The 26,233-nt window shown below is 43.8% G+C and overlaps 1 protein-coding gene across 8 annotated transcripts in view; it reads left to right on the forward strand.

The window, feature by feature from the left end:
- The window catches only part of CLSPN (claspin), an 89,653-nt gene that overhangs the window by 60,019 nt on the left and 3,401 nt on the right, over nt 1-26,233 (forward strand). For 6 of the 8 annotated variants that reach the window (XM_055391608.2, XM_055391600.2, XM_055391614.2 and 3 more), the window contains 15 exons: nt 536-714; nt 816-880; nt 1,736-1,935; nt 2,279-2,433; nt 3,346-3,572; nt 4,783-4,894; nt 6,815-6,890; nt 7,104-7,204; nt 10,817-10,981; nt 11,089-11,210; nt 11,759-11,886; nt 12,238-12,343; nt 12,914-12,996; nt 13,260-13,421; nt 13,729-16,071. In XM_055391608.2, coding sequence (XP_055247583.1) covers nt 536-714; nt 816-880; nt 1,736-1,935; nt 2,279-2,433; nt 3,346-3,572; nt 4,783-4,894; nt 6,815-6,890; nt 7,104-7,204; nt 10,817-10,981; nt 11,089-11,210; nt 11,759-11,886; nt 12,238-12,343; nt 12,914-12,996; nt 13,260-13,421; nt 13,729-13,839 — 1,992 coding nt within the window. In that variant the 3' untranslated portion in view covers nt 13,840-16,071. Of the gene's footprint in view, nt 1-535; nt 715-815; nt 881-1,735; nt 1,936-2,278; nt 2,434-3,345; nt 3,573-4,782; nt 4,895-6,814; nt 6,891-7,103; nt 7,205-10,816; nt 10,982-11,088; nt 11,211-11,758; nt 11,887-12,237; nt 12,344-12,913; nt 12,997-13,259; nt 13,422-13,728; nt 16,072-23,133; nt 23,281-26,233 lie in introns of those variants that run through there. The other 2 variants (XM_055391604.2, XM_063700394.1) reach the window with 2 other exon arrangements.

The following is a 26,233-nucleotide window of genomic DNA, read 5'->3' on the forward strand; positions in this document are numbered from 1 at the left end:
TTTATTTAAATTTTTTTGAGATGAGGGTCTCAGTATGTTGACCAGACTGGTCTCGAACTCCTGGCCTCAAGTGATCCTCCCATCGTTGTGGCCTCCCAAAGTGCTGGGATTACAGGCATGAGCTACCATGCCCAGCAACTTGAGTTAATATTTAATTTTGGGTAAAGGAGAAAGAAAGCAATGGCTGAGCTATACAGCCTGTCTCAGTCTGTGCTTGGTTTGAGATCAGTAGTCAGCCTGCAATCTTAGACTGATTAATTAACCTCTTACTGCCTCAATAAAATGATAATCCAGTCGTCCTTTATAATCTTAGCAATTTCGGGAGGGTAGAAGGTAAAAAAAAAAATACAAAAAAGTTCTAGAAGTGTCAGGGAAAATTATGTTGATAATGGTCATATGGAACTTCCTTCAAGTTTACCTTTTTGAATTTAAGATGTGATCTGTAACCAATCAGCCATATTTCAGGCTACCAGTGTATTTGCTTTTAAATGTTTTGACTTGTATTTTTTGTTTTGTGGTGGCCTGATTGGTAAAGACTGCAGAATTCCTTCTTAGTAGTGAAGAAATAGAAACCAAAGATGAAAAAGAAATGGATAAAGAAAATAATGATGGCAGTAGTGAAATTGGCAAGGCAGTTGGTTTCCTCTCTGTTCCCAAGTCTCTCTCATCAGATTCTACTTTACTTCTGTTTAAGGACAGCTCTTCCAAGATGGGGTAAGTGATTCTCTCTAAGAAAACTTAAAATTGCCTTGGATTTGCCCCTCCTGTAAAAACTAGGAACAGATACTGAACCAATTTACTTTCTTATTTTGCAGTTACTTTCCTACTGAAGAAAAATCAGAAACAGATGAAAACTCAGGCAAGCAGCCTAGCAAACTGGGTAAGTAGTGATTCTTGTGCAGAACTTAACATTTCTTTTGTCCCTCAGCTTTGATATTTAAGGACTGCAGTACGGTAAGTTTCCATGTTTTTAAATCTGGTCGCTTCCCAGTTTCATATGTAGCTATGAAAAGGGTTTATGAATTAGAATATTTTCCTTGGTCTATTTTTTGCAGTTTATTTATAGTAGACCATGGTACATAATGTCCTTAGTGAATGTGTGTTGATTGAGTGAGCAATGAAATATTTCTGTATGTAGATCAAAGGAAGATGTATAATTGATTGGATAATGAAGAGTGTGATCATAGGCATTAGGAAGGATAAGAGAAAGAAGAGAACTTTTGGCCAGGCGCAGTGACTCACGCCTGTAATCCCAGCACTTTGGGAGGCTGAGGCAGGCGGATCATGAGGTCAGGAGATCGAGACCAGCCTGGCTAACATGGTGAAACCCTGTCTCTACTAAAAATATAAAAAATTAGCCAGGTGTGGTGGCACGCGCCTGTAGTCCCAGCTACTTGGGAGGGTGAGGCAGGAGAATCGCTTGAACCCGGGAGGCGGAGGTTGCAGTGAGCCGAATTCACGCCACTACACTCCAGCTGGGGTGACAGAGCGAGACTGTCTCAAAAAAAAAAAAAAAAAAGAACTTTCAAGTGTCACTTAGCTCAGAGTAATAAGCCCTGATTATATAATGCTATCTTAGTACTGTAATTTACCTTTAACTTAATGTTTTGGAACATATAACTTGAGGGGTTTGCCTATGAATTTTATCTGACAGTTTCATCCTCAACTCTTTTTCCTAAACAAATCCACCTTATTTCTGTAATCATGTGCTTAAAAGGTGTTTCTCTTTCTTTAGATGAGGATGATTCATGTTCATTGCTAACAAAGGAGAGCAGCCACAATAGCAGCTTTGAGCTGATTGGCTCCACGATTCCATCCTATCAGCCTTGCAACAGACAAACAGGCCGTGGGACCAGTTTTTTCCCTACAGCAGGAGGATTCAGATCTCCTTCCCCTGGGCTATTTCGAGCCAGTTTGGTCAGCTCAGCTTCTAAGGTAAGATGGTAATGGTTTTTCTAATCTCCTCCTCTCTTTGCTTCCCACATTGCTAAATAAAGTTTGTCCCAGCCAACCAACTCCCACCACGTTGGTACTGAGCTTATGTGTGTTCAGTTTAAAAAATCCACCCCCTTTGTGTATTAAAAACAAGCTTCATCCAGTATTCTTACTTTCTTGGAGGTATTTTTCTTTATGCTTCTCATGGCTGTGTATTGTCCCCCTCAACTACAATTTCCTGAGAGTAGCTTAAATATTGCAAATAGCAACTTCTGTTGTTGTCATGACAATGAATGACATTTGTAAAATGTTTTGTTATTGTTTGTTTTTGTTTGGGTGCCAGAGTTCAGGGAAACTGTCTGAGCCTTCACTTCCCATAGAGGATTCCCAGGATCTGTATAACGCCTCCCCAGAGCCTAAGACACTTTTCCTAGGAGCAGGAGACTTCCAGTTCTGTTTAGAAGATGACACTCAGAGCCAACTGTTGGATGCAGATGGGTAGGTAGTTTTGTGTTTCTGTGGGCGGGAATGGTGCTGGGTACTGCTTAATTTTGTTTAAAAATAAGTGAGCTTCTGTCACTCCATCTGTGCTTTCTCTTCTGAGAAAGAGAAGGTGTACAGACCATTAGTATTACATTCTATAAGTTTGAACAAAGTCTGTCCAGAAAATAAACATAAATAGCTCTTGCTAACATTCTGGTCCTTCAATTTCTGTCTTATTTGAAATGCATAGATCTTGTATTGTAAGGTCATCAAATTTCCCTGTATCCATCCTGCTATGTTATTATTGTTGGGTAAGGTTGAGAATTCACAGACTGGTGGCACATTACAGGACATAATGCCAAGCCCTGCTCTAGCATCATCTGAAGCTAAAAGTTATCCTTTACACTTTACCTTCTGAGTAACATTTTATTCTTTCACAAAACTTTTCCCTCCCTCTTTAGATTAACACAAGCCTAAAGTTTGAATCTTTTGCTTTCTGGTTTAAGATTCAGCTTTTAACTGGTGTAGGAAATGAATTCAGAGGTTTTTCACCCCCTACTTTGCCATTTCTCTGAGGAATTTTTTTTTAATTTTTTTTGAGGCAGAGTCTTGCTCTGTCACTCAGGCTGGAGTGCAGTGGCGCGACCTCGGCTCACTGCAAGCTCCGCCTCCTGGGTTCACGCCATTCTCCTGCCTCAGCCTCCCGAATAGCTGGGACTACAGGCGCCCACCACCACGCCCGGCTAATTTTTTGTATTTTTAGTAGAGACGGGGTTTCACCGTGTTAGGCAGGATGGTCTTGATCTCCTGACCTCGTGATCCGCCCGCCTCGGCCTCCCGAAGTGCTGGCATTACAGGCGTGAGCTACCGCGCCCGGCCCTCTCTGAGGAATTTTTTACACTATTCGTTGTGCTCATTGGTTCTTAGGTTCTTAAATGTTAGAAACCACAGGAATCAGTACCAAGCTTTGAAGCCTCGATTGCCATTGGCCAGTATGGATGAGAATGCCATGGATGCCAACATGGATGAGCTGTTGGATTTGTGTACTGGAAAGTTTACATCTCAGGCTGAAAAACATCTACCCAGGAAGAGTGACAAGAAAGAGAACATGGAGGAACTTCTGAACCTTTGTTCAGGAAAATTCACTTCTCAGGGTAAATATCCAACCGAGAGCATCAGGCTTACCACACCCAAGCATCAGTGCCCTTGAAAAGAATTCCCTGGGCGGGTGGGGTGGCTCATGCCTGTAATCCTAGAACTTTGGGAGGCTAAGTTGGATGGATCGCTTGAGCTCAGAAGTTTGAGACCAGCCTGGGCAACATGGCAAATCCCCATCTCTACGAAAAAAAAAAAAAAAAATTAGCCAGGCATGGTGGCATGTGCCTGTGGTCCTAGCTACTTGGGAGGCTGAGGTGGGAGGATCTCTTGAGCCTGGGAGGTGAAGGTTGCAGTGAGCTGAGATCACACCAGTGCACTCCAGCCTGGGTGGCAGAGACCCTGCATAAAAATAGAAAAAAAGAAAGAAAGAAAAGAAGCCCCTTACCCTCAGGTGAAAAGTTCACAGAAAACAGGGCTATGATGGAATCTGTGTATAAACTGAATTCACTGCTTAGTGCCCTGACATTTAGAACTCTTACTTTCTTAGAGTGGTAAAGTATCAACTTAAGACTACTTTAGGCCGGGCGCAGTGGCTCACGCCTGTAATCCCAGCACTTTGGGAGGCCAAGGCAGGGGATTTCCTGAGCTCAGGAGTTCGCCACCAGCCTGGGCAGCATGGTGAAACCCTGTCTCTACTAAAATACAAAAAATTATCTGGGCATGGTGGCCCGTGCCTGTAATCGCAGCTACTTGGGAGGCTGAGACAGGAGAACTGCTTGAACCCCGGAGGTGGAGGTTGCAGTGAGCCGAGATTGTGCCACTGCACTCCAGCCTAGGCAACAGAGAGAGACTGTCTCAAAAAAAAAGTCTCGAAAAAAAAAAAAGACTGCTTTAGCTTTGCCCATATGATACATCATTTATGATTAATGTATGTACAAAGTTTAGAACAGTGTCTGATGTATAATAAATTTCATGTAAATGTTAACTTACTTCCTGTTCCCTGCCCCCAATGCACACAACTGCTAGATCGATCATAAGCTCTATGAGACCTGGGATAGTGGTTTGTTCATTACTGTATCCCTGGTGGCCTGGCACATATGGCACATAGTAAGCACTAAATAAGGATTTGTTGAATGAATAGATGGTAGGCTCTTCTTGGCAAGCTTACCTTAGAAGTGTATCGAGCTGGCATGACTTTAGATGGCTGGGAAAAGAGTATAAAGCTATCACTCCTTGGTGACACATCTTTTCCTTGTTGTGATGTAGATGCCTCCACTCCAGCCTCATCAGAGTTAAATAAACAGGAGAAGGAGAGCAGCATGGGTGATCCAATGGAAGAAGCACTTGCTCTTTGCTCAGGCTCTTTTCCCACAGACAAGTAAGTCTCAGATTGCTGAGAATTTGGGAAGGCCTGGCCTTTTGATAAAATCAAAATAACTGATCATCTTAAGGGCTTTGCACCTTTTCTGAGAATCTTGCAGTGGATTTGAGTCTCATATATGCCTAGTAAGCAAATTATAATGCTTTGGTGGAGAACAGGGTAAAAAAGGCAAGAATATGAAAGCTATTTAGTATCATTAATAGGGAAATGCCAATCAAAACCACAGTGAGACACCCATTAAGATGACTTTTATCAGAAAAACCCAAAAAGTGTTAGTAAGAATGTGGAGAAATTGGAAACCTTGTGTACTATTGGTGAGAATGTAAAATAGTGCAGCTGCCAGGGAAAGTATGATGGCTCCTCAAAAATTAAAAATAGAGGCCAGACACGGTGGATCATGTGAGGTCTCAGGAGACCAGCCTGACCAACATGGTGAAACCCCGTCTCTACTAAATACAAAAAATTAGCTGGGCATGGTGGCGCATGCCTGTAATCCCAGCTACTTGGGAGGCTGAGGCAGGAGAATTGCTTGAACCCGGGAGGCAGAGGTTGTAGTGAGCTAAGATCATGCCATTGCACTCCAACCTGGGCAACAAGAACAAAACTCCGTCTCAAAATAAATAAATAAATAAAAATAGAATGACCATATGATCCAGCAATTTCACTTCTTAGTCTGTACCCCAAAAAAGTGAAAGCAGGACTTGAACAGATATTTGCACCCCCATGTTCAAAGCAGCATTATTCACAGTAAGTAGTCAAAACATGAAAGCGACGTATGTTTATTGGCAAATGAATGGGTAAACAAAATGCGGTATATATGCAAAGGAATATTCAACTTAAAATGGAAATTCTGGCTGGGCATGGTGGCTCACACGTGTAATCCCAACACTTTGGGTGGCTGAGGTGGGTGCATCACTTGAGCTCAGGAGTTTGAGACCAGCCTGGATAATATGGCAAAACCCCATCCCTATAAAAAAATACTAAAATTAGCTAGGCGTGTGCCAGCAGTACCAGCTATTCAGGGGGCTGAGGTGGGAGAATTGCTTGAGCCTGGGAGGCCAATGCTGCATTGAGCCATGATTGTGCCACTTCACTCTGGGCATCAGAGCGAGACCCTGTCTGAAAAAAAAAGAAGTTCTGACACTTGCTACAACATGGATGAACCTTAGGATGTTATGCTAAAAGAAATAAGCCAGTCACCAAAAGACAAATACTGTATGAGTCCACTTACATGAGGTACTTAGAGTAGTCAAATGCATAGAGACAGAAGGTAGAATGGTGGTTGCCAGAGACTGAGGTTATAAGGAAATGGAGAGTGTAATGGGTATAGAGTTTTAGTTTTGCAAGCTGAAAAGAGTTCTGGAGATTGCTTAACAATATGAATGTACTTAACACTACAGAACTATAGAAAGATCGTTAAAAAGGCAAATTTTATATTATGTGTATTTTACCACAATTGAAAATTTAAAAAATTTTCTTCCTGTTTATTGAAGAGATTATTGGTGATAATAAAAGTTTTAAATTTGGCTGGGCGAGGTGGCTCATACCTATAATCCCAGTACTTTGGGAGCCCAAGGCGAGCAGATTGCTTGAATCCAGAAATTCAAGATGAACCTGGGCAACATGGTGAAATCTGTCTCTACAAAAATACAAAAATTAGCTGAACATGGTGGCTTGTATCTCTAGTCCCAGCTACTCAGGAGGCTGATGTGGGAGGATCACTTGAGCCCTGGAGGTGGAGGTTACAGTGAGCTGAGATGGTACCACTGTATTCCAGGTGGTGTAAGAGACCAAGACTGTCTCAGAGAAAAAAAAAAAATTAACACACACAAAATTTTTTTTAAATTCCTAACTTGGCTGACTACTTGCAGTTTGCTTTCAACAACTTATTTATTGATTCATTGATTTACATTTTAGGGAAGAGGAAGACAAGGAGGAGGAATTTGGAGACTTTCGGCTTGTTTCAAATGATAATGAGTTTGACAGTGATGAGGTGAGTATGAAGGGAATAAAGTAATCATAACTGAGCTCCATGTATTGCTGCCCTCAAGTGTTTTTTTCCCCTCAGTTCTTGAGAATTCTAAGTTTGGCATCTTATCAGAAACAATTTCCTAGAATGAGGTATTTGGGCAGATGTTTATAAATCCTGTTTTCATTGAGGACGCATTTTATTCTGCTTAATTTGGATATGATGCTGATTTTGTAGGATGAACACAGTGACTCTGGTAATGATCTGGCACTAGAAGACCATGAAGATGATGATGAAGAAGAACTCCTGAAGCGATCTGAGAAGTTGAAAAGGCAAATGTACGTGTTATTAATATGTCCATTCCTTCAGGTGTATTTAAAATTTGGTCACTAGGCCAGGCACGGTGGCTTGCGCCTGTAATCCCAGCATTTTGGGAGGCTGAAGCAGGCGGATCACCTGAGGTCAGGAGTTCAAGACCAGCCTGGTCTTGGTGACACAGGTCAAGAGATCGAGACCATCCTGACAAACATGGTGAAACCCTCTCTACTAAAAAATATAAAAATTAGCCAGATGTGATGGCGGGTGCCTGTAGTCCCAGCTACTCAGGAAGCGAGGCAGGGAGAATCGCTTGCACCCAGGAGGTGGAGGTTGCAGTGAGCCGAGATCGCACCACTGCATTTCAGCCTGGGTGACAGAGCGAGACTCTGTCTCAAAAAAAAAAAAAAAAAAGTTGATCACTTAATATGTCCTGTGTGCTAATAACTGTGCTTTACAGGCATTAACATATTATCTTATGCCAGGCACAGTGGCTCACGCCTGTAATCCCAGCACTTTGGGAGGCCAAGGCAGGTATATTACTTGAGGTCAGGAGTTTGAGACCAGCGTGACCAACATGGTAAAACCCTCTCTACTAAAAATACAAAATACAAAATAAAATAGAAAAATTAGCCAGGCATGGTTCCGGGCGCCTGTAGTGCCAGCTACTTGGGAGGCTGAGGCAGGAGAATTGCTTGAATCTGGGAGGCAGAGGTTGCAGTGAGCCAAGATTGCCCCATTGCACTCCAGCCTGGGTGATAGAGCAAGACTCCATCTCAAAAAAAAAAAAATTATCTTATGAGTGGGTACTATTATTCTCCTCATTTTACAGTTGAAGAAACTGAGCCTCAGAAAGATTAAATTTACCCAAGATCACATAGCTAGAAGGCAGCAGAGCCTGGATTCAACTTAGATTAGGTGAAGTCTCCCCTAACAGTCAGTTAATAGTTTGCCACTTTTTAACTTAAATCCTCCTGCCTCAGCTTCCCAAGTAGCTGGGACAACAGGCATGTGCCACCACACCTGGCTAATTCTTTCTATTTTTTGTAGAGATGGGGCCTTGCTTTGTTCCCAGGCTGGTCTTAAACTCTTGGCCTCAAGTGATCCTCCTGCCTCTGCTTCCCAAAGTCTGGGATTACAGGCATGAGCCACCAGGCCCAGCTTTTTTTTTTTTTTTTTTTTGAGACGGAGTCTCACTCTGTCGCCAGGCTGGAGAGCAGTGGCATGATCTCAGCTCACTGCAACCTAGGCCTCCCGGGTTCAAAGTGATTCTCCTGCTTCAGCCTCCCGAGTAGCTGGGAATATAGGCACGTGCCACCACACCCAGCTAATTTTTGTATATTTAGTAGAGACGGGGTTTCACCATGTTGGTCAGGATGGTCTCAATCTCTTGACCTCACGATCCACCTGCCTTGGCCTTCCAACGTGCTGGGATTATAGGCGTGAGCCACCCCACCCGGCCGGCCCAACTCATTTTTTTTGATATGTTGTTCTGTTCATGAAAGTAAAATATTTATTTTAGGATATTTAAAAGAATACAAACCGGGTGCAGTGGCCCACGCCTATAATCTCAGCACTTTGGGAGGCTGAGGCGGGTGGATCACCTGAGGTCAGGAGTTCGAGACCAGCCTGGCCAACATGGCGAGACCCCGTCTCTACTAAAAATACAAAATTAGCCAAGCGTGATGGCCAGTGCCTGTAATCCCAGCTACTCAGGAGGCAGAGCTGGAGAATCGCTTGAACCGGGAGGTGGAGGGTGCAGTGAGCTGAGATTGTGCCATTGCATTCCAGCCTGAGCGACGAGAGAAACTCCATTCCCCCCCACCCCCTCAAAAAAAGAATACAGAAAGATATAAATAAAAACTTATCCATGTCCACCATCCAGGATATAAATGAAAGTTAGTTAGTTCCCCTTAATCTTTTTTATGCATATATTTTTATATAGTTGAGATTTGTACAATCTTTCTATATGTATAATTTTGCATCTTTATTTTTCTACTTAGCATATCCAGAAACATTTTCCTATGATGTTAAAAAAAAAGTTTTATAAAGACAATTCTAACAGGTATTTAATATTATATTGTATGTGAATGATTTGGAATTCACATATAGGACATCATATTGATCCCTATTAGATTTATGTGGTTGCTTTTATCCCATCATTTCATTCTATTAAGATTCACTTTGGGTTCTAATTTATCACCTATCAAATTAACTCTCATACAGCTTTAGGTTATCCATAGATTTTTCTAAGGTAGTGGTTCTTATCTGCAGAGCTCTTTGTTCAAATAAAATCTTTTAAAGAATGACAGATAAAAGTTGAACTGTTCAAAGATGGTAAGTGGGAAGTTTGGGAAACTTAGTGACTAGTGGCCCCTGAAGGAATTTTCCAGGAACCCTAGGATTTAGAACAACTTAGCTTTAAGAAAATACAGTATAGGCTGGGCGTGGTGGCTCATGCCTGTAATCCCAGCACTTTGGGAGGCTGAGATGGACAGATCACCTGAGGTCAGGAGTTCAAGACCACCCTGGCCAACATGGTGAAACCCTATCTCTACTAAAAAAACAAAAATTAGCCAGGCATGGTGGCACGCACCTGTAATCCCAGCTACTCGGGAGGTTGAGGCATGAGAATCACTTGAACCCAGGAGGTGGAGGTTGCAGTGAGCCGAGATGGCATCTCTGCACTCCAGCCTAGGCGACAGAGCGACACTTCATCTCAAAAAATAAAAAAAAAAAAAAGAAAATACAGTATAGGTCTTTGATAAAAATCAGTTTTCAGAAAGCCACCAAACTTCTGCCATTTTGGACCACATGGGACCAAGATGACTTTGAATCCAGGGTGACACCAGATTTATTCTCCAGGGGAGCTGAAGTCAGAAGAAGTAACTAGTAGTCGTTTTGATTACCAGGAGCTCTGAGCCTTAGTCTTCCTTCTGATGTGGGGGTCAAGATTTGTTAGGCTGTAAGAAGATCCCAGTTTATTACCTTTCTACACCACACCATCTCTAGTTTGTCTCTTAAAGCTGGTGTGCTCAAATGCAAAATGAAATAGTTTGAACCTTCCAGCAGGTATTCTAATACATGTAGAAGAGATTAAGAGTTTTCTGGCTTTCAAATCACCCAATCTAAGTTGAATCCAGGCTCTGCTACCTTCTAGCTATGTGACCTTGGGTAAATGTAATCTTTCTGAGGCTCAATTCCCTCAACTGTAAAATGAAGAGAATAATAGTACCCATTCCTATGATAATATGTTAATGCCTGTAAAGCACAGTTATTAGCACACAAGACATATTAAGTGATCAACTTTTAAATACAGATGCTCCACATCTTACAATGGGACTATATCCTGATCAATCCATCATAAGTTGAAAATGCACTTTCATATTATCCAGATATAACTCCATCGTAAATCGAGAAGCATACTAAGTGCGTATCACATTCATGTCATCGTAAAGTTGAAAAATCATTAAGTCAAACCATCATAAGTGGAGACTATTACAAAAAAATTTAAATATTATCAAATGTATTATGTTTATTATTATTAGAAGTGACTCTGTTCTGCTTTTCTTTGCTTCCATATTCTGTGAGTATATTCATTGTTGCATTTTCTAATCCTCAAAATTGCTTTCTAGGAGGTTGAGGAAATACCTGGAGGATGAGGCAGAGGTGTCAGGAAGTGATGTGGGAAGCGAAGATGAGTATGATGGGGAAGAAATTGATGAATATGAAGAGGACGTAATTGATGAAGTACTTCCTTCTGATGAGGAACTGCAGAGTCAAATCAAGAAAATACACATGTCAGTATCCCAACAAGCCCTTCTGAGTAATAGGGTACATCTTAAGACAAGCCCTATAACCAGCCAGAATGGTCCTTGTTTTGAACACCTTATTTCTCCTGTTGCAGGAAAACTATGTTGGATGATGATAAGCGACAGCTACGTTTATACCAAGAGAGGTACCTTGCTGATGGGGATCTGCACAGCGATGGTCCTGGGCGAATGAGGAAGTTTCGATGGAAAAACATAGGTATCTTGGTTGTTGTCTTTAAAAGCAATCAGTTACGGGCTGAGCGCGGTGGCTCACGCCTGTAATGCCAACACTTTGGGAGGCAGAGGCGGGTGGACCACAAGGTCAGGAGTTCAAGACCAGCCTGAACAACATGGCAAAACCCCGTCCCTACTAAAAGTTCAAAAATTAGCCTGCTGTGATGGCACGCGCCTGTAATCCCAGCTACTCAGGAGGCTGAGGCAGGAGAATTGCGTGAACCCGGGAGACGGAGGTTGCAGTGAGCAGAGATCACACCATTGCACTCCAGCCTGGGCGACAGAGTGAGACTCCATCTCAGAAAAAAAAAAAGCAAACAGTTACAATGCACATTTGTCGAGTTTCAGATGGCAAATGGCAAGCAAAACTATAACAGCCTATGTGAAGACCTAGTTGTAACTGTTTTCTGTTAGTGGATGGGAAAAGTTTACATCATTATATAGTAAATGATAAGGGTTTATTTTTTGTCTGTCCAAGCACCCTCTCCTGTGAGGACTGCCGAATGCTGATTACCTTCACTCTTTGTTTAGATGATGCTTCCCAGATGGACTTGTTCCACAGAGACTCTGATGATGATCAGACCGAAGAACAGCTTGATGAGTCAGAAGCCAGGTGGAGGAAGGAGCGAATTGAACGAGAGCAGTGGCTTCGGGACATGGTAGGAGTTCACCTACTCTGACCCTAGTTTATGAGACTGTCCCTTAGCTTGTCATGATAGTTTCAAAATCTTAGCTTGTCATGATAGTTTCAAAATCTTAGGCAACATATTGCTATCTCTTTTAATCCTTGAGCTATCTTTTGTGTTTTGAGAAGGCTATACCATAGACAGTTCTCTTCATGTTTGTCTAAGATTAATTTTTTTTTTTTGTCTAAAGCAGCAAAGGCTGCAAAAAGGAAAACAAATACCCCAGGAACTCTAGTTTCACAATCCAGGCCATGCTAACTATTTAGGAAGGCTATAGACTTTTAATGCTGTATATATATATATATATATTTTTTTTTTTTTCAGGCACAGCAGGGGAAAATTACAGCTGAAGAAGAAGAAGAAATTGGGGAGGACAGTCAGTTTATGATACTGGCCAAGAAAGTTACAGCCAAAGCACTGCAGAAGAATGGTGAGCTCTTGTTTCTCCTTAGGGTCTAGCCCCCTGGATTGTTAGTGGTAGAGCTTTGGAGGTGACTCTAACCTTCAGGAGCTGTTGCAGCTTAATCATAAGCTTGTGTCTAATACTGTCTTAAAGAGGCTTCACAGAGGTGGTGGGAGACAGTGTACTTAGATCTTAGACTATTGGGCAGTAGAGACTGTATTCATGAGTATATGTGGCTGGTTTTACTTTATGTTCTAAGGCTCAGAGTAGTTAATTCTGGCTTTCTCTAGTTGCCCAGGATTGTATACCTAAGTGTTAGAGGTAGGATTTGAATCCAGGAATATTTAACTCCAGAAATGAAGCTCTTCACTATTCCATACACTGACCACTTCTGTTTTTCTTAAATGATTACTGTTCAACTTAGTTGTCTCTCTTCTTGGAGCCAATTATTATAGTTTCAGAGTCACCATTATATAGAACAGAGTTCCCATGGCTTTAGCATACTGATTTAGTTACAAGATTTCTTAGCTTGTTTAGATTTAAAAGTAATTCTAATCAGCTTTTCCCAGAATAGGCCTCTCTGTCTTTTCTTTCCAGCCAGTCGCCCTATGGTTATTCAGGAATCAAAGTCTTTGCTCAGAAATCCTTTTGAAGCCATCAGACCAGGAAGTGCTCAACAGGTTGGTTGGGAACCTTGTTAATCTGACATCATAGTCTACAGGTTATAAAGGCCCAGGTCCAGCTTAGAGAATAGTCTCTGTCATTAGAGGAAGGAGGTGGCTGCAGGGAAAAAGTTAATGTCAAAGGAGTCTGCTATTTCTTTTCTATTTGAGTAGGGTAGGCATATGTACCCTCAATATCTAGGGGGAAGCAGGGAGGGAAGGACTTTTCATTCTTTAGTTGGCACTTGGGATTTGATACCAGATGACTCTTCTTTCCTCAGGTGAAGACAGGCTCACTGCTAAACCAGCCCAAAGCTGTGCTTCAGAAACTGGCTGCTCTCTCTGACCGTAACCCCAGTGCTCCTCGAAATTCAAGAAACTTTGTCTTTCATACACTTTCTCCTGTCAAGGCTGAGGCGGCAAAGGAATCGTCTAAGTCTCAGGTATGGAATTTGAGAACTAATATGGTGGCTCCCCAAACCAGAATTTATTCATTTATTTAAATTTAAAAACAAAAATTCTGGCTTAACCTCTATGCTGCAATGTTGAAATCTTGCACTCCCCGATAAGGTACAAGAGAATTGCTACCCCAGTAGGTAATCAACTTTGAAACTTGCCGAGAAAGTTTATCTTTCTTTCTTTTTTTCTGTTGTTAATCATCCACAATTTATGAGTTGCTTGAGAGCTAATTGAAGGTAAATACTTGTATGAAGGTCTTTAGCTGGCCCTGACTCCCTCTCTGCTCTCTAGGTAAAGAAAAGGGGTCCATCTTTCATGACTTCTCCTTCACCTAAGCACCTCAAAACAGATGATAGCACTTCAGGATTGACGCGAAGCATCTTCAAATATTTGGAGAGCTAACACCATCAAAGGTGCCAAAATCTACATTGAGACTGCTTTGAGAAGTTTCTAGCACTGAAAGGTGGAATTGACACTCCAGCCAATGTTCCTTCCTTCTTTCATAATCAATGCAATAAGATTGCAGACAGAAATTCCAGTGATTTCTACTGCACAGCTCTGGACATCTCTTTTCCTAGTATTATTCCCTGAATTGGCCACTGATTTCAATTCTGCAGTATTTACAACATCAACAACTCATGGAATACTTGGGTGAGGTTTCCTTTTTTTTTTTTTTTTTAAGATGGAGTCTCACTCTTGCCCAGCTTGGAGTGCAGTGGTGTGATCTCGGCTCACCGCAATCTCTGCCTCCCAGGTTCAAGCGATTCTCCTCCTTCAGCCTCCTGAGTAGCTGGGATTACAGGCATGTGCCAATACGCCCAACTAATTTTTGTATTTTTAGTAGAGACGGGGTTTCACCATGTTGGCCAGGCTGGTCTTGAACTCCTGACCTCAAATGATCCATCCACCTCGGCCCCACAAAGTGCTGGTCACATGCATGAGTCACCGCACCTGGCCTTGGGTTAGGTTTCACTTCCTCCATTAGACATTTGACATTTTATCGTAGCAGCTTTCTGGATTAATATCTCTTTGTGATTGATAGAAGTGGTTGGAAGAGGAAGAGCAGGGAAAAGTGTGACATTACAGATTAAACAGTGAAAATCAGTACCATAATGACTCCTTTACACCCATGAGATAACGTACCATGATGACCGGGGCTCGGTGAAAGAAAGATTTCTTTTTTTTTTTTGAGATAGTCTCACTTTGTTGCCCAGTCTGGAGTGCAGTGGCGCAATCTCGGCTCACGGCAACCTCTGCCTCCCGGGTTCAAGTGATTCTCCTGTCTCAGCCTCCCAAGTAGCTGGGACTACAGGAGCATGCCACCACACCTGGCTAATTTTTGTATTTTTAGTGGAGACAGGGAGTCACCATGTTGGCCAGGCTGGTCTCGATCTCCTGACCTCAAGTGATCCAGCTGCCTCAGCCTCCCAAAGTGCTGAGATTACAGGCGTGAGCCACTGTGCCCAGCCAAAAGAACGATTTCTTAGATGGAGGACCTAGGAACCAACAGATGGGCTGCTGTATTACTCTTACTTACCCCTTTCATTTTCCTGTATGCTTCTTCCCAAGGCAGCATCAAATTTTGAATTAATTTTTGCTGCTTAATAAGGACTTAAACTGGTACCCAAGTCAGAAAGACTGTGCCTCTAATTTTCTGGGGCTTGAGGATGAAGATAAAGTGTTACACCCAGTGTTTGTCCACCACAGTCTGTGGGGCAGAGAGACCCTTCCTGGGACTGAATTCTCAATTTGAAGCACTGTTGTTCAAAGATCTCCCTTCTGGGTCTGACAAGAAGAAACATAACCCTTATTTATCGCATTCTCCTGGCTTACATACATTGCCCTCACTAATCAATGGACATTTCAGCATTTCATTACTAATTTTGAGAGAAGACCACCATGGAATTTAATAAAAATATTATTGAAGAGAATTGCCATCATTCTCCATTTTCCCTGAACTACCACAAGCTTCTCAGAATTTTAGACAAATGTTTTTCCCCTCAGAACTGAGCATCAGTGCTGCTTTGGAAAAACATTCCATGTGAATACTGTGGTTTCAGTGTCAGGACCTGGACTTGGGCAGTTGGAAGAGAGTGTGCCAGTTTTTTATTGGGAGATGGGAACACCAATTTAATTGATGCAATTAGGTTGTAGGTTTTTTACAGTTTTTCTTTTCTATTTCTTTTTCTTTTTCTTTTTTTTTTTTTGAGACATAGGCTGGCTCTGTCACCTAGGCTGGAATACAATGGCACGATCTCGGCTTACTGCAACCTCCGCCTCCCAGGTTCAAGCAATTCTGCCTCGGCCTCCCAAATAGCAGGGATTACAGGCACCTGCCACCACGCCCAGCTAATTTTTTGTATTTTTATTAGAGATGAGGTTTCGCCATGTTGGCCAGGCTGGTCTTGAACTCCTGACCTGAGGTGATCCACCCGTCTCGGCCTCCCAAAGTGCTGGGATTATAGGCATGAGCCACCGCACCCGGCCGGTTTTCTACAGTTTTCTAATACTGAAGATGTTGACTTTGACAATACTTATGTTTGTATACTTGTAATCTTATAATGGTGAAAATGTGTATAAAGATGTTTTAATATGTATGTAGTTTTTCAATAAATCTTAATGCCTTGAAGGGAAGATTTGCTGTCCAGCTTGAATGCTCATTCTTAGGTCAGTGCCTGTCTAACCTTGAGGAGCATTTCATTTTCAGGTTGTCTCCATCCCAGGGAAACCCTCTGGGTCTAAACTGAGAGGCTGCTGCAATTGTCCCCTCACTGGCTTCTCAGTCCTAGTGAATTGATCAAGTTAACTTACCAAGTGGTTTGGGTTCAGCTCAGGTGAAGAGGATAATTGAGTTTACATAAATGGTACCTTCTATTATAGCTCTTTGTTTAAAAAACTTATTTTTTGGAGACAGTCTCATTCTGTTGCCCAGGTTAGAGTGCAGTGGCACAATCATAGCTCACTGTACCCTTGAACTCCTGGGCTTCAGCATCCTCCTTCCTCAACCTTTGGAATAGCTGGGCCACATTACAGGCATATGCCACCATGCCCCGCTAATTATTTTATTTTAGTAGAGACAGGGTCTTGCTGTGTTGCCCCAGCTGATCTTGAACTCCTGGCCTCAAGTAATCCTCCCACCTTGGCCTCCCAAAATGCTGGGGTCACAGGCTCAGCCACCATGCCCAGCCTGTTACAGCTTTGATTGGCCTTTCTCTTTAGCTAAGTTTGTATGTACTTCATTTTATCCATGGGTTCAAGATACATGTTTTTGCCTCTTTCTTTGAACTCTCTAAACAGTTCCCAAGGCAAAGTAGCCCTTGCTGGGCAAAAGAGAACTGAGCAGGAAGCCTAGATATTTCTTCCCTCTTGTTTCCCTACATGTCTTTTGAGGAGAGATAGAAAAGACAATTGGGATTGACAACTGAGGATAAGAAAATTCAGCCAGGTCCGGTGGCTCACGCCAGCACTTCAGGAGACTGAGGTGGGTGCATTGCTTGAACTCAGGAGTTTGAGACCAGCCTGGGAAACATGGTGAAATCCCAACTCTAAAAAAAAAAAAAAAAGAAAAGAAAGAAAATTAGTGCCTGAGAAATCCAGGGAGAAAATCGTTTCTGGGCTGGGCGTGGTGGCTTATGTCTGTAATCTCAGCACTTTGGGAGGCTGAGGCAGCTGGATCACCTAAGGTCAGGAGTTGGAGACCAGACTGACCAACAAGGTGAAACCCCGTCTCTACTAAAAATACAAAAATTAGCCAGGCGTGGTGGTGGCAGGTGCCTGTAGTCCCAGCTACTTGGGAGGCTGAGACAAGAGAATTGGTTGAACCTGGGAGGCAGAGGTTGCAGTGAGCTGAGATCACGCCACTGCTTTCCAGCATGGGCGACAGAGTGAGACTCCCTCTCAAAAAAAGAAAGAAAGAAAGAAAATGGTTTCTGATTGAGGCTCCTGGGAGAAAGCACTCTTTGGAGAAAGAAAACTTGAGTCAAACTCTGGGTTACTTTTCCTTATGCCAGGATGGCTGCTATAAAGTAAACTAAGCCTTGATCTTGGTAACAGGATTGACATGGACAGTTTCGATCTGACCCATATGTCCTTTGCCCAAAGCACTGAGCCAGCAGCATCAGCTATGTTTTAATGAAATTGAAGCCCCAGGACCTGCCACTGGCTCTGAGGAGGACTCAGCTTCACTAGCTTGGAAATTACATATTTGGAGGGATGAGAGCCCATGAGTGTGGGAGATAGGGTAGGCTCACTGTCAGTGTTTTTGTTTCTTCCTTGTTCCATACACTTGAGTAGGGATACATGGTATTAACCTCTTTAAACAGGTCTCTAATTTCATCTCATTAATTCACAGTTGCACAGCCATACTAGGGTCTCTTCCATAAACCATAAGATTTTATTCACCAAAGCTCTAGAGACAAGGTACTCAGATCTCTGTGGCATCCCTCATTTTCTCAACTGCTTCTCTACAAACTTCTCCTCACTTTGAGAGTTTCTAATGCTCAGGCTGGAAGACTTTTTAGGGGGTGTTTTTGGTTTTTATCTCCTAGGGTTATGTCTAATCACTCTTGTGGCATCCTGTCCTGGGATTTGTGCTCCTAAGGATAGAGGAGAGTATTTCTGGGAGGAGTGTTCCCATGATACTATTTGATTATGTCATCCTTGAGATGGTATTGTATCTTCTACCCTTATATCCTACTCATCGCCTGGCACACAGCTTGGAATGTAGTGGTGCCTACCACAGTTTGAATAAATAACACTACACCTTTCAAAGCCTCTGTTTATAAAATGAGGATACTAAGTCATGGCTGTCTCAGAGTTGCTGGGGGGCTTCAGTTGGAAAATGTATGTCAGTGCATTATGTCAAGTGCCACTCTGTAAGCATAAGAAATTGCCAGTAGCTCCCAGAAAAAAGAAATTCACCTCCTTTGAGAATGAAAGAAATTACCAGTATCACAATTATATCATATATTGTAGGCCACTTCTGAAAGGCCCATTGTTTCTCAAATATCTCAAACTTAAAATGAAAATGTGATTTTCTCTAAAAACCTGCTGTTCCTCCTGTATTTGCCATTTCAGTAAAAGGTACCTCCATATATCCAGTCACTCAGACTGGAAATCTGAAGAGCATTCTTGACCCATTCTTTAATCCTGTAATCAGACAATTTCCAAGTTCTGTTATTTCTACTTCCAAATTGCATCTTGAATCAGCTCATTTCTTCCAGCTCTATGGCCAGCCCCCTGGTCCAAGATTCCACAATTTCTTTCTAGGGTCCAACCGTAAACTCCTGACCCCCCCCCCCCACTTCTGTTTTTGCTTCCCTTTCATCCAATCTGCACAGCAGCCAGAGGCGACCTTTATGTAAATATAATTTGGAGGATGACACTTCCCTACTTAAAATCTTTTAATGTCTTCCACTGCACTCAAAGTTCAAACTTCTCATGGCCGATGCATGACATAGCTCTGCCTCCCAACCTCCTGTCTACTCTTCTTTCTCATGACATGCAGCCTCAGGAGCATCTAAAGTGTCCTCTTTTCCTGGAATGCCCTCCCCTACATCCATCCTCCTTCTTTGTCTGACTAATGCATAATTCTCAAGGTGTTAGCTTAAGCCTAATTTCCTCAGAGAAGCCTTCTCTGACCATTAACACCCCTTTCTTTTTTCTTTCTTTTTTTTTTTTTTTTTTTTGAGACGGAGTCTCGCCCTGTCGCCCAGGCTGGAATGCAGTGGTACGATCTCGGCTCACTGCAACCTCCGCCTCCCGGGTTCAGGCGATTCTCCTGCCCCAGCCTCCCAAGTAGCTGGGATTACAGGCATGTGCCACTACACCCAGCTAATTTTTGTATTTTTAGTAGAGACGGGGTTTCACTATGTTGGTCAGGCTGGTCTCGAACTCTTGACCTCGTGATCCGCCCGCCTTGGCCTCCCAAAGTGCTGGGATTACAGGCATGAGCCACCAAGTCCAGCCTAACACCCCTTTCTTAATTAGGTTACCTTTGTATAAGTTTCCTATTCTTTTTTTTTTGAGATGGATTCTCGCTCTGTCGCCCCGGCTGGAGTGAGTGCAGTAGCACGATCTCGGCTCACTGCAACCTTTGTCTCCCCCGTTCAAGCAATTCTGCCTCAGCCTCCCAAGGGGCTGGGGTTACAGGCACGCACCACCACACCCGGCTAATTTTTGTATTTTTGATAGAGACGGGGAAGGTGTTAGCTTAAGCCTAACTTCTTCAGAGAAGCCTTCTCTGACCATTACCACCCCTTTCTTAATTAGGTTACCTCTGTTTGAGTTTCCTGTTCTTTTTTTTTTTTTTTTTTTAATATGGATTCTCACTCTGTCACCCAGGCTGGAGTGCAGTGACGTGATCTTGGCTCACTGCAACCTTGGCCTCCCAGGCAATCAATTCTCCTGCCTCAGCCTCCCAAGTAGCTGGGGTTACAGGTGCGCACCACCACATCTGGCTAATTTTTGTGCTTTTAGTGCCCAGCTAATTTTTGTATTTTTAGTAGAGACGGGGTTTCACCATGTTGGCCAGGCTGATCTCGAACTCCTGACCTCAAGTGATCCAGCTACCTCAGGCTCCCGAAGTGCTGGGATTATAGGCATGAGCCACCACACCCAGCCTTAAGTTTCCTGTTCTTTTGGGTCTATCATCATGATGTGTTACCTTAATGTTTGTTGAGGCTTGCTTTCCCTACTAGACTGTAAGTGCTGTGAAAACAGACCATATCTGTTTTGTTGAAAAATGTATGCTTTGGGTAGCACCATGCCTGGCACATAAAATAATTCAATGAATTTTTTGAGCAATGAGTGATGGGAGGCCTGGAAGAGCTAATGGTGAAAAGCATAGAGCTGAATTATATACAGAGGAGCTTTCTAGTGTAGGACAGAATAGAGGTGTAGAGCTTTAGTCCTTGCTCTTTCTGCAGCTTGTAAGCATCATGACTTTGGGTAAGTCAGTCTCTTTTTTCCTCAACTGGAAAATGGGGCTCATGTGAAATGACTTCGTTTAGCTCACAGGGTATGGTTAGGATCAAAGGTATAAATTAATGTGAAGTGAATGTACATATTTAAGAGGCTGCACTAATGCAGGCTAACTCACTGCTGAGGAATGGGTAGAGCTGAGTGGGAAGGAGAAGCCAAGCCCCAACAAAGCTCCGTAGTCCACCATTGGTGGCTAGCTATGTGCTGAGACTTGTTATAGCAGTAGAAATGGAGGCCTGTGTGTATGCCTGGACTCTAGTGGACTGGGGAGATAGACATGGCTTGTGTATGGCTGGTGTCACCTCAGATTTTACCTTTTGAGACCAAGGTGCCTGGTTTCTGTCCCCAGTAGTTTTATTGTCTTGGTCTGTACCATCCACGTCCTTCCCATCCCCTCTTTTTGTCCTCTCTCCTCTCACCTTAAAGGTTTTTCATTTTCAGTTTATTGATTTAGTTCTTCCCTGTGGTGGGATTCATAATGGGAAAAGGGAGTTTGAAGTAGCTACAGCTTAAGGGTGATTGGAAGGGGTTGGGGTGGACACCTGAGCTCCTTCCCTTCATTTTAGAGAGAACCGTAGTCCGCGGAATTCTTGATGGCTGGTGGGCTAGATGTAGGGTTGAAGAGGCAGCTCCCAGCTCCAGGCTGGAGAATTATTGCCTAGTCCAAGGGGTAGAAAGTGCTGGGGCAGGGTTGGGAGTGAGCCGTGGTTTGGGTTTTTCGGCCCTCATCTCTTTTTCTCAGAGGCTGAGGGAAGGAAAAAGGCTGACTGCCCACCCTTCTGTTTGTTTGTCTTGTCTAATTTAACTTACGTTATTTATCAAAAAGACAGGTTATTTGGAAAACCAGATGGACCTAGGCAAAAATCATCTGGGTTTTCCAAAACGTGAAAAATTAGGTTCTGGGGGCCCAGCAGGAAAGGTGTGTGTGTGTGTGTGTGTGTGTGTGTGTATGTGTGTGTGTGTGTGTGTGTGTGTGTGTGTGTTCTGGGGGCCCAGCAGGAAAGGTGTGTGTGTGTGTGTGTGTGTGTGTGTTGAGGTTGAGTGAACGTCTCTGTAGTTAGACCCAGAAATTGTTCCATGACTTCCAAGTGTACTCTCTCCTTCATTTTCCTTCAAGTTCTTTATGATTAGAATCTAAATGAGAAAATTAAAATCTTCATGTTGGTTGCTGGATGTCTTAATTGACCAAGGATTAGAACCCATCAGGGCTATAGAAGAACAGCAGCTGACAGTTTTCTCTATCTTTCCAGCCCTCAGTCCCTTACACAGAGTGGGCAGGTTAGTGAGAGGTGCAGGGTACTGAGAGTTTTCTGAAACAGAAACCTGTGCCTCTTGTCCCTTCAATGTTATTGTCCCAAAGAGTTGCAGCAAATATGGAGGTTAGACATTAGGGAAGAACTTATCATCAACTTTCTGATGATCAAATGGCTAAAAGAACACTGAGGATCCAGGGCTGTCTCTCCATTGACTATCCAGGGAAGGAGCTAGCCCAGTTTTCTTTTGGGCAATGGTGGCTTGCTCTGTAGCTACAACCAGGAATTTGTAAAACTTGTGGTTTTGGGCCAGGCATGGTGGCACATGCCTGTAATCCCAGCACTTTGGGAGGTTGAGGTGGGGGGATTGCTTGAACTCAGGGGTTTGAGACCAGCCTGGGCAAAATGGCAAAACCCCATCTCTACAAAAAATACAAAAATTAGCTGTGCATGGTGGCATGCACCTGTGGTTCCAACTACTTGGGAGGCTGAGGTAGGAAATCACTTGAGCCTGGAGGTTGTGGCTGCAATGAGCCAAAACTGCAGCATTGCATTCCAGTCTGGGTGACAGAGTGAGACTGCCTCAAAAGAAAAAAAAAAAAAAAGCTTGTGGTTTTGTTACCTTGAGCAGCAACATTTTTAGGAAGGAATTAAAGCAGGAGGCTATTGAGGCATAGTTCTTGGCTGCCATAGAGGAAATGTTCTGGCTGAAAGCAGAAAGCAAGCCATCCCGTTCATACACATATGCACACACACAGAAGACAGCCAAGACCCTTTCTGGCCTGAGAAATCTTTGGCAGCAGCAATAGCACTTGTCCCATTGTGAGTGGCATTTTTTTCAAAGTGTCATTGGACTGTGAAAGCTACTTAATAACTTGATCTCATCTGAATAATCTGAGTTAATACTAGCTTCACAGTTGTGAGGATTAAATAAAAAAAAATTGTAAAGTGTCTGCCTCAAGGCCTGGCACAGAGTAAATCTCAACAAATGCCCGTTGAATGAATGAATCCATGAATCTGAGCATTAAGGCCCCCCTCACCGTTTCCAAGGATCAGTGCATAACAGCCCCGGTAACTGAGACTTGTGGACTGTCCCAACTGAGCCTGCAGCCTGAGGCATGATCTAAACCTGCTGTCCCTTTGACAAATATTTGATGAGTTATGGTGTGGAGTGTGGACCCTTCCATGAAGGTCTTGTTGGCCTAACTGTTGGGAGCACTATGCAGACAGCCTTCCAGGGTGGGAATTGCCTCAGAGAGCACCTTGCCCAAGGTCAAGGATAGCCCACATTCAATGGCAACAGGTGTATAAAGGCCTGGCCTTCTTAGCTTATTTTGGGTCAACTCTGAAGGGCCATTCTAGCTTCAGAGCTCCCTGTGGGGTTGGCTGAGGCTGTCACTGGCTTGTCTTGTAGATCAGCTTCTTCCTCTGCCCACTCCTGCTCATTCTCATTCTTCCACAGCTGTTGATCCCAAAGGAGGTTCTTAATTAACATCCGGCACATTAAACAGTCTCAGAGTTGGCTTCCTGGGAAATCCAAGCTATGAATGCACTAGTCCTGGTGGCCAAGCCTTTAGAACAACAAAGAACGGAGACTCCTTTGCAATGGATTTCCAGCGTTGGAGGTGTGGATACTGTCTCTTTATGCCCACCAGAGGGCAGCAGCATCCTAGCCACCTGCCCTTCTGAGGCTCCAGGAGTGGGCTTGAAGGCTTTTCCCCGGCAACTTCACGCCCCACACCAGTATTGGGCAGGATCACCTCCCTTAGGGTGTTCACCCTCCTGACTAAAACAACAAAACTTTCTTAAACTGTCCAGGCCTTAGTTTTGTTAGTCTCAAGCTCCTGCACCACCATCACTGAAGGCCAATCAGTCTTCCTACTGTGCCCCTTCCCCTGCTCCCCAGCCGGCAAGCTCCGTGCCTGGGATCCCCCACCTCTCACACTTACCACCCACAATAGATTTGTTTTCTGTGTGACAAGGTAATTACAAGCTTGGGGCCAGTAGGCCCAGGGGCCAGTCTGAGGATGGTCACTTCATTCTGGCTCTCCCTGTTCTGCTAACAGTATTGATTTTCAGTTTTATTTATTATGATGATGTGTGTGTGTGATCTGGCCCTGGTGACATGACATATGGAGGCAAGAGGGCGAGAGCAAATTTCCTTTTGTCACAATTTGACTTCTTGAAACCGCACCCGCCCACCCACCACCACCCAGCATTGTTTATCTACAGGTTTTAGCATCTTTGCTTACGTGTCTTCATTCTGTCCCCTCATCCCCAAAGATTTCTAAGAGATTCTTCTGGGAATTGGAGCCAGATGGATGTGACTACAAGAAGGAGGAAAGGGTCTGGGAAGAGGAGTGAGAGCATGCAAGCACACTACCTTTTGTTAGCAGCCATTAACTCATCCAGCAAACATTTACTACATTCCCATCACCTGTCAGTTACTTCTAGGCTAAGCTCCCCAACTCCCTGCTGGGGGCCATCCTGGAGACAGGTTTTGCTATGCGCTTTTTTTTTTTTTTTTTTTTTTTTTTTTTGTCTGCATCTGTTTCTGTGGGTGTGTGAGGAAAACCTGGCCAGAAAGCTTTCAGAGAGTGGAATTGAGTTTGGGTGCAACCAACTCGAAGAACGATGCTTGCCTGAACTTAAGGCTACTTAAGGCCTCCCGTAATGTAGTCTACTTCCTTACGAGGAAGAGGAAGGGCAAGCTTGAGGCAAAACATTACAAGTGGGAGGGGGCACTCTGAACTGCAATGATTGCCGTGGGAATCAGCTGAGGCTGAGGGCGATTTGTGGGGCCATGTTTCCCCAGCCTGTCTTCTCTGTGCATGCCAGGAGAATGAATAAATCATTGTTCAGGGGCGGGATGCAGCTGCCGAGCTCCTCCCCTCGGCACATGCCCCAACTCCAGCTCCTCCATTGAGGGCTGCTGGAGCAGAGCGGTTTATACACCCAGCTCCCCAAATCCTATTGAGGCCTCCCCCTCTGCACGAGCCACCGGCTCCAAGCCCATTCAGGCTGGCCCTTTGTGCTGGGGGTTAAGTGGTTACATGTGGGGGGCACCCAGAAAGGAACTGTCAGGCCTTGAAAGGCTGTGCTGATACACTGCCCTCCTACTGATGAATGGGGTGGGTGGAGGAGAGGTGGGCGGCCGGAGGGTGGGGTGGGGGAGAGGGCATGGGGATTATGGAGCCCACAGAGGCAGCTGCTAGGAAGGGGGTGGAACAGGCACCCCCTTCTCTCTTTCCTCCTTCACTTCAGCTTCTCCGTCTAGCTTACTCCCTCTGTTGTGGGCACTGGATGATCAAGAGCCTTGGGACCTTGGATTTGGCTTTTCTGATGTCCTGGTGACCGCTTGAGTGCACTGGAGAGAAAGAATTTATATTACCTTTCATTCTTCCAGCAGCTCCGAAAAGACCTGTTTCTCCCTTTTCCCTTGGAAGGGGTGGGTGAGAAGGGGAACAGGGTTGGGGACAGGGGGAGGATTCATTTTCTAGGTTCATCTGGTGCAGTGGATTTGCAGCTGTGCCCTGCTGAACTTTTAAAAGCTTCTCTGAAGTTCCCTCGGAGCCCTTAGGTGGAGGGTTTAGGGGAAGACAGATCTCAAACTGGATATATTGGAAAGATTTTGTTGAGGAAAAAGAAATGACTTCAAGGCTCTAAAAATGCTTTAAAACTTCTAATTGAATGTACCACCTTGTCATTTTACAGCTGGGAAAACAGCCAAAATGGAAGATAGGGGAATGGGCATATTTTACCTAAGGTAAACACATAGTAATTTCTTGATAGACTAAAGAGGCGCTTTACCTTTAAGAAGCAATAGAGAAATGGATGAACAAAACAAGTAGGTCATCAGCTTCCTAGGCCTTCCTTTCCCAAGATGAACCAATTCTGGGGAATAATGTTCGTTCCAATCTGCCTTAATGGCTCTTTGGCATGTCAAAGGTCCTCTGGGGTTGTGCCTGGTCTTGGGAGCCCAAGTGACAATGTTCACCACTATGTTATTGAACAATTTTTAAGGCATATTATTTTATTTAGCCCAAAAAGGTTAAAATGATTTGATTTGCCTAAGTTCCCAAAGCCATGTGGGGAAGTTGACAGATGATGTGACCTCAGGAAGAGAGAAGAAAGCAGGTTAGCAACGTAGTTTGTAATCCAGGATTGTGCTTTGTTCTGATATGGAAACTCTGAGGGCTTCCTCAGTTGTTTCCCTGCTGCCCCCAGGATGGAGCCCAAGCTCCTTGGGATGGTGTCAAGAACTTTCACAACTGGGCCAACTTTATCTTCTAGCCTCACCTTACCTCCATTTCCCACCGAGCTCCAGCCACACTGGCCTACGGGGTGTTTCCTGAACTCACTCTGAAAATGCAGTCTCCTATGCCTTCTCTTGCTTTCTCTTGGTGAGCTCTTATTCATCCCTCAAGGCCTGGCTCAAATATCACCTCTGTGCTAGCTGGGTGTAGTGGCTCATGCCTGTAATCCCAGAATGTTGGGAGGCCAAGGTGGGAGGATCACTTAAGGTTGGGAGTTCGAGACCAGCCTGGGTAACATAGCAAGAC

The sequence above is a fragment of the Gorilla gorilla genome, chromosome 1 (assembly GCF_029281585.2).
Source record: "Gorilla gorilla gorilla isolate KB3781 chromosome 1, NHGRI_mGorGor1-v2.1_pri, whole genome shotgun sequence".
NCBI classification, from domain to species: domain Eukaryota; kingdom Metazoa; phylum Chordata; class Mammalia; order Primates; family Hominidae; genus Gorilla; species Gorilla gorilla.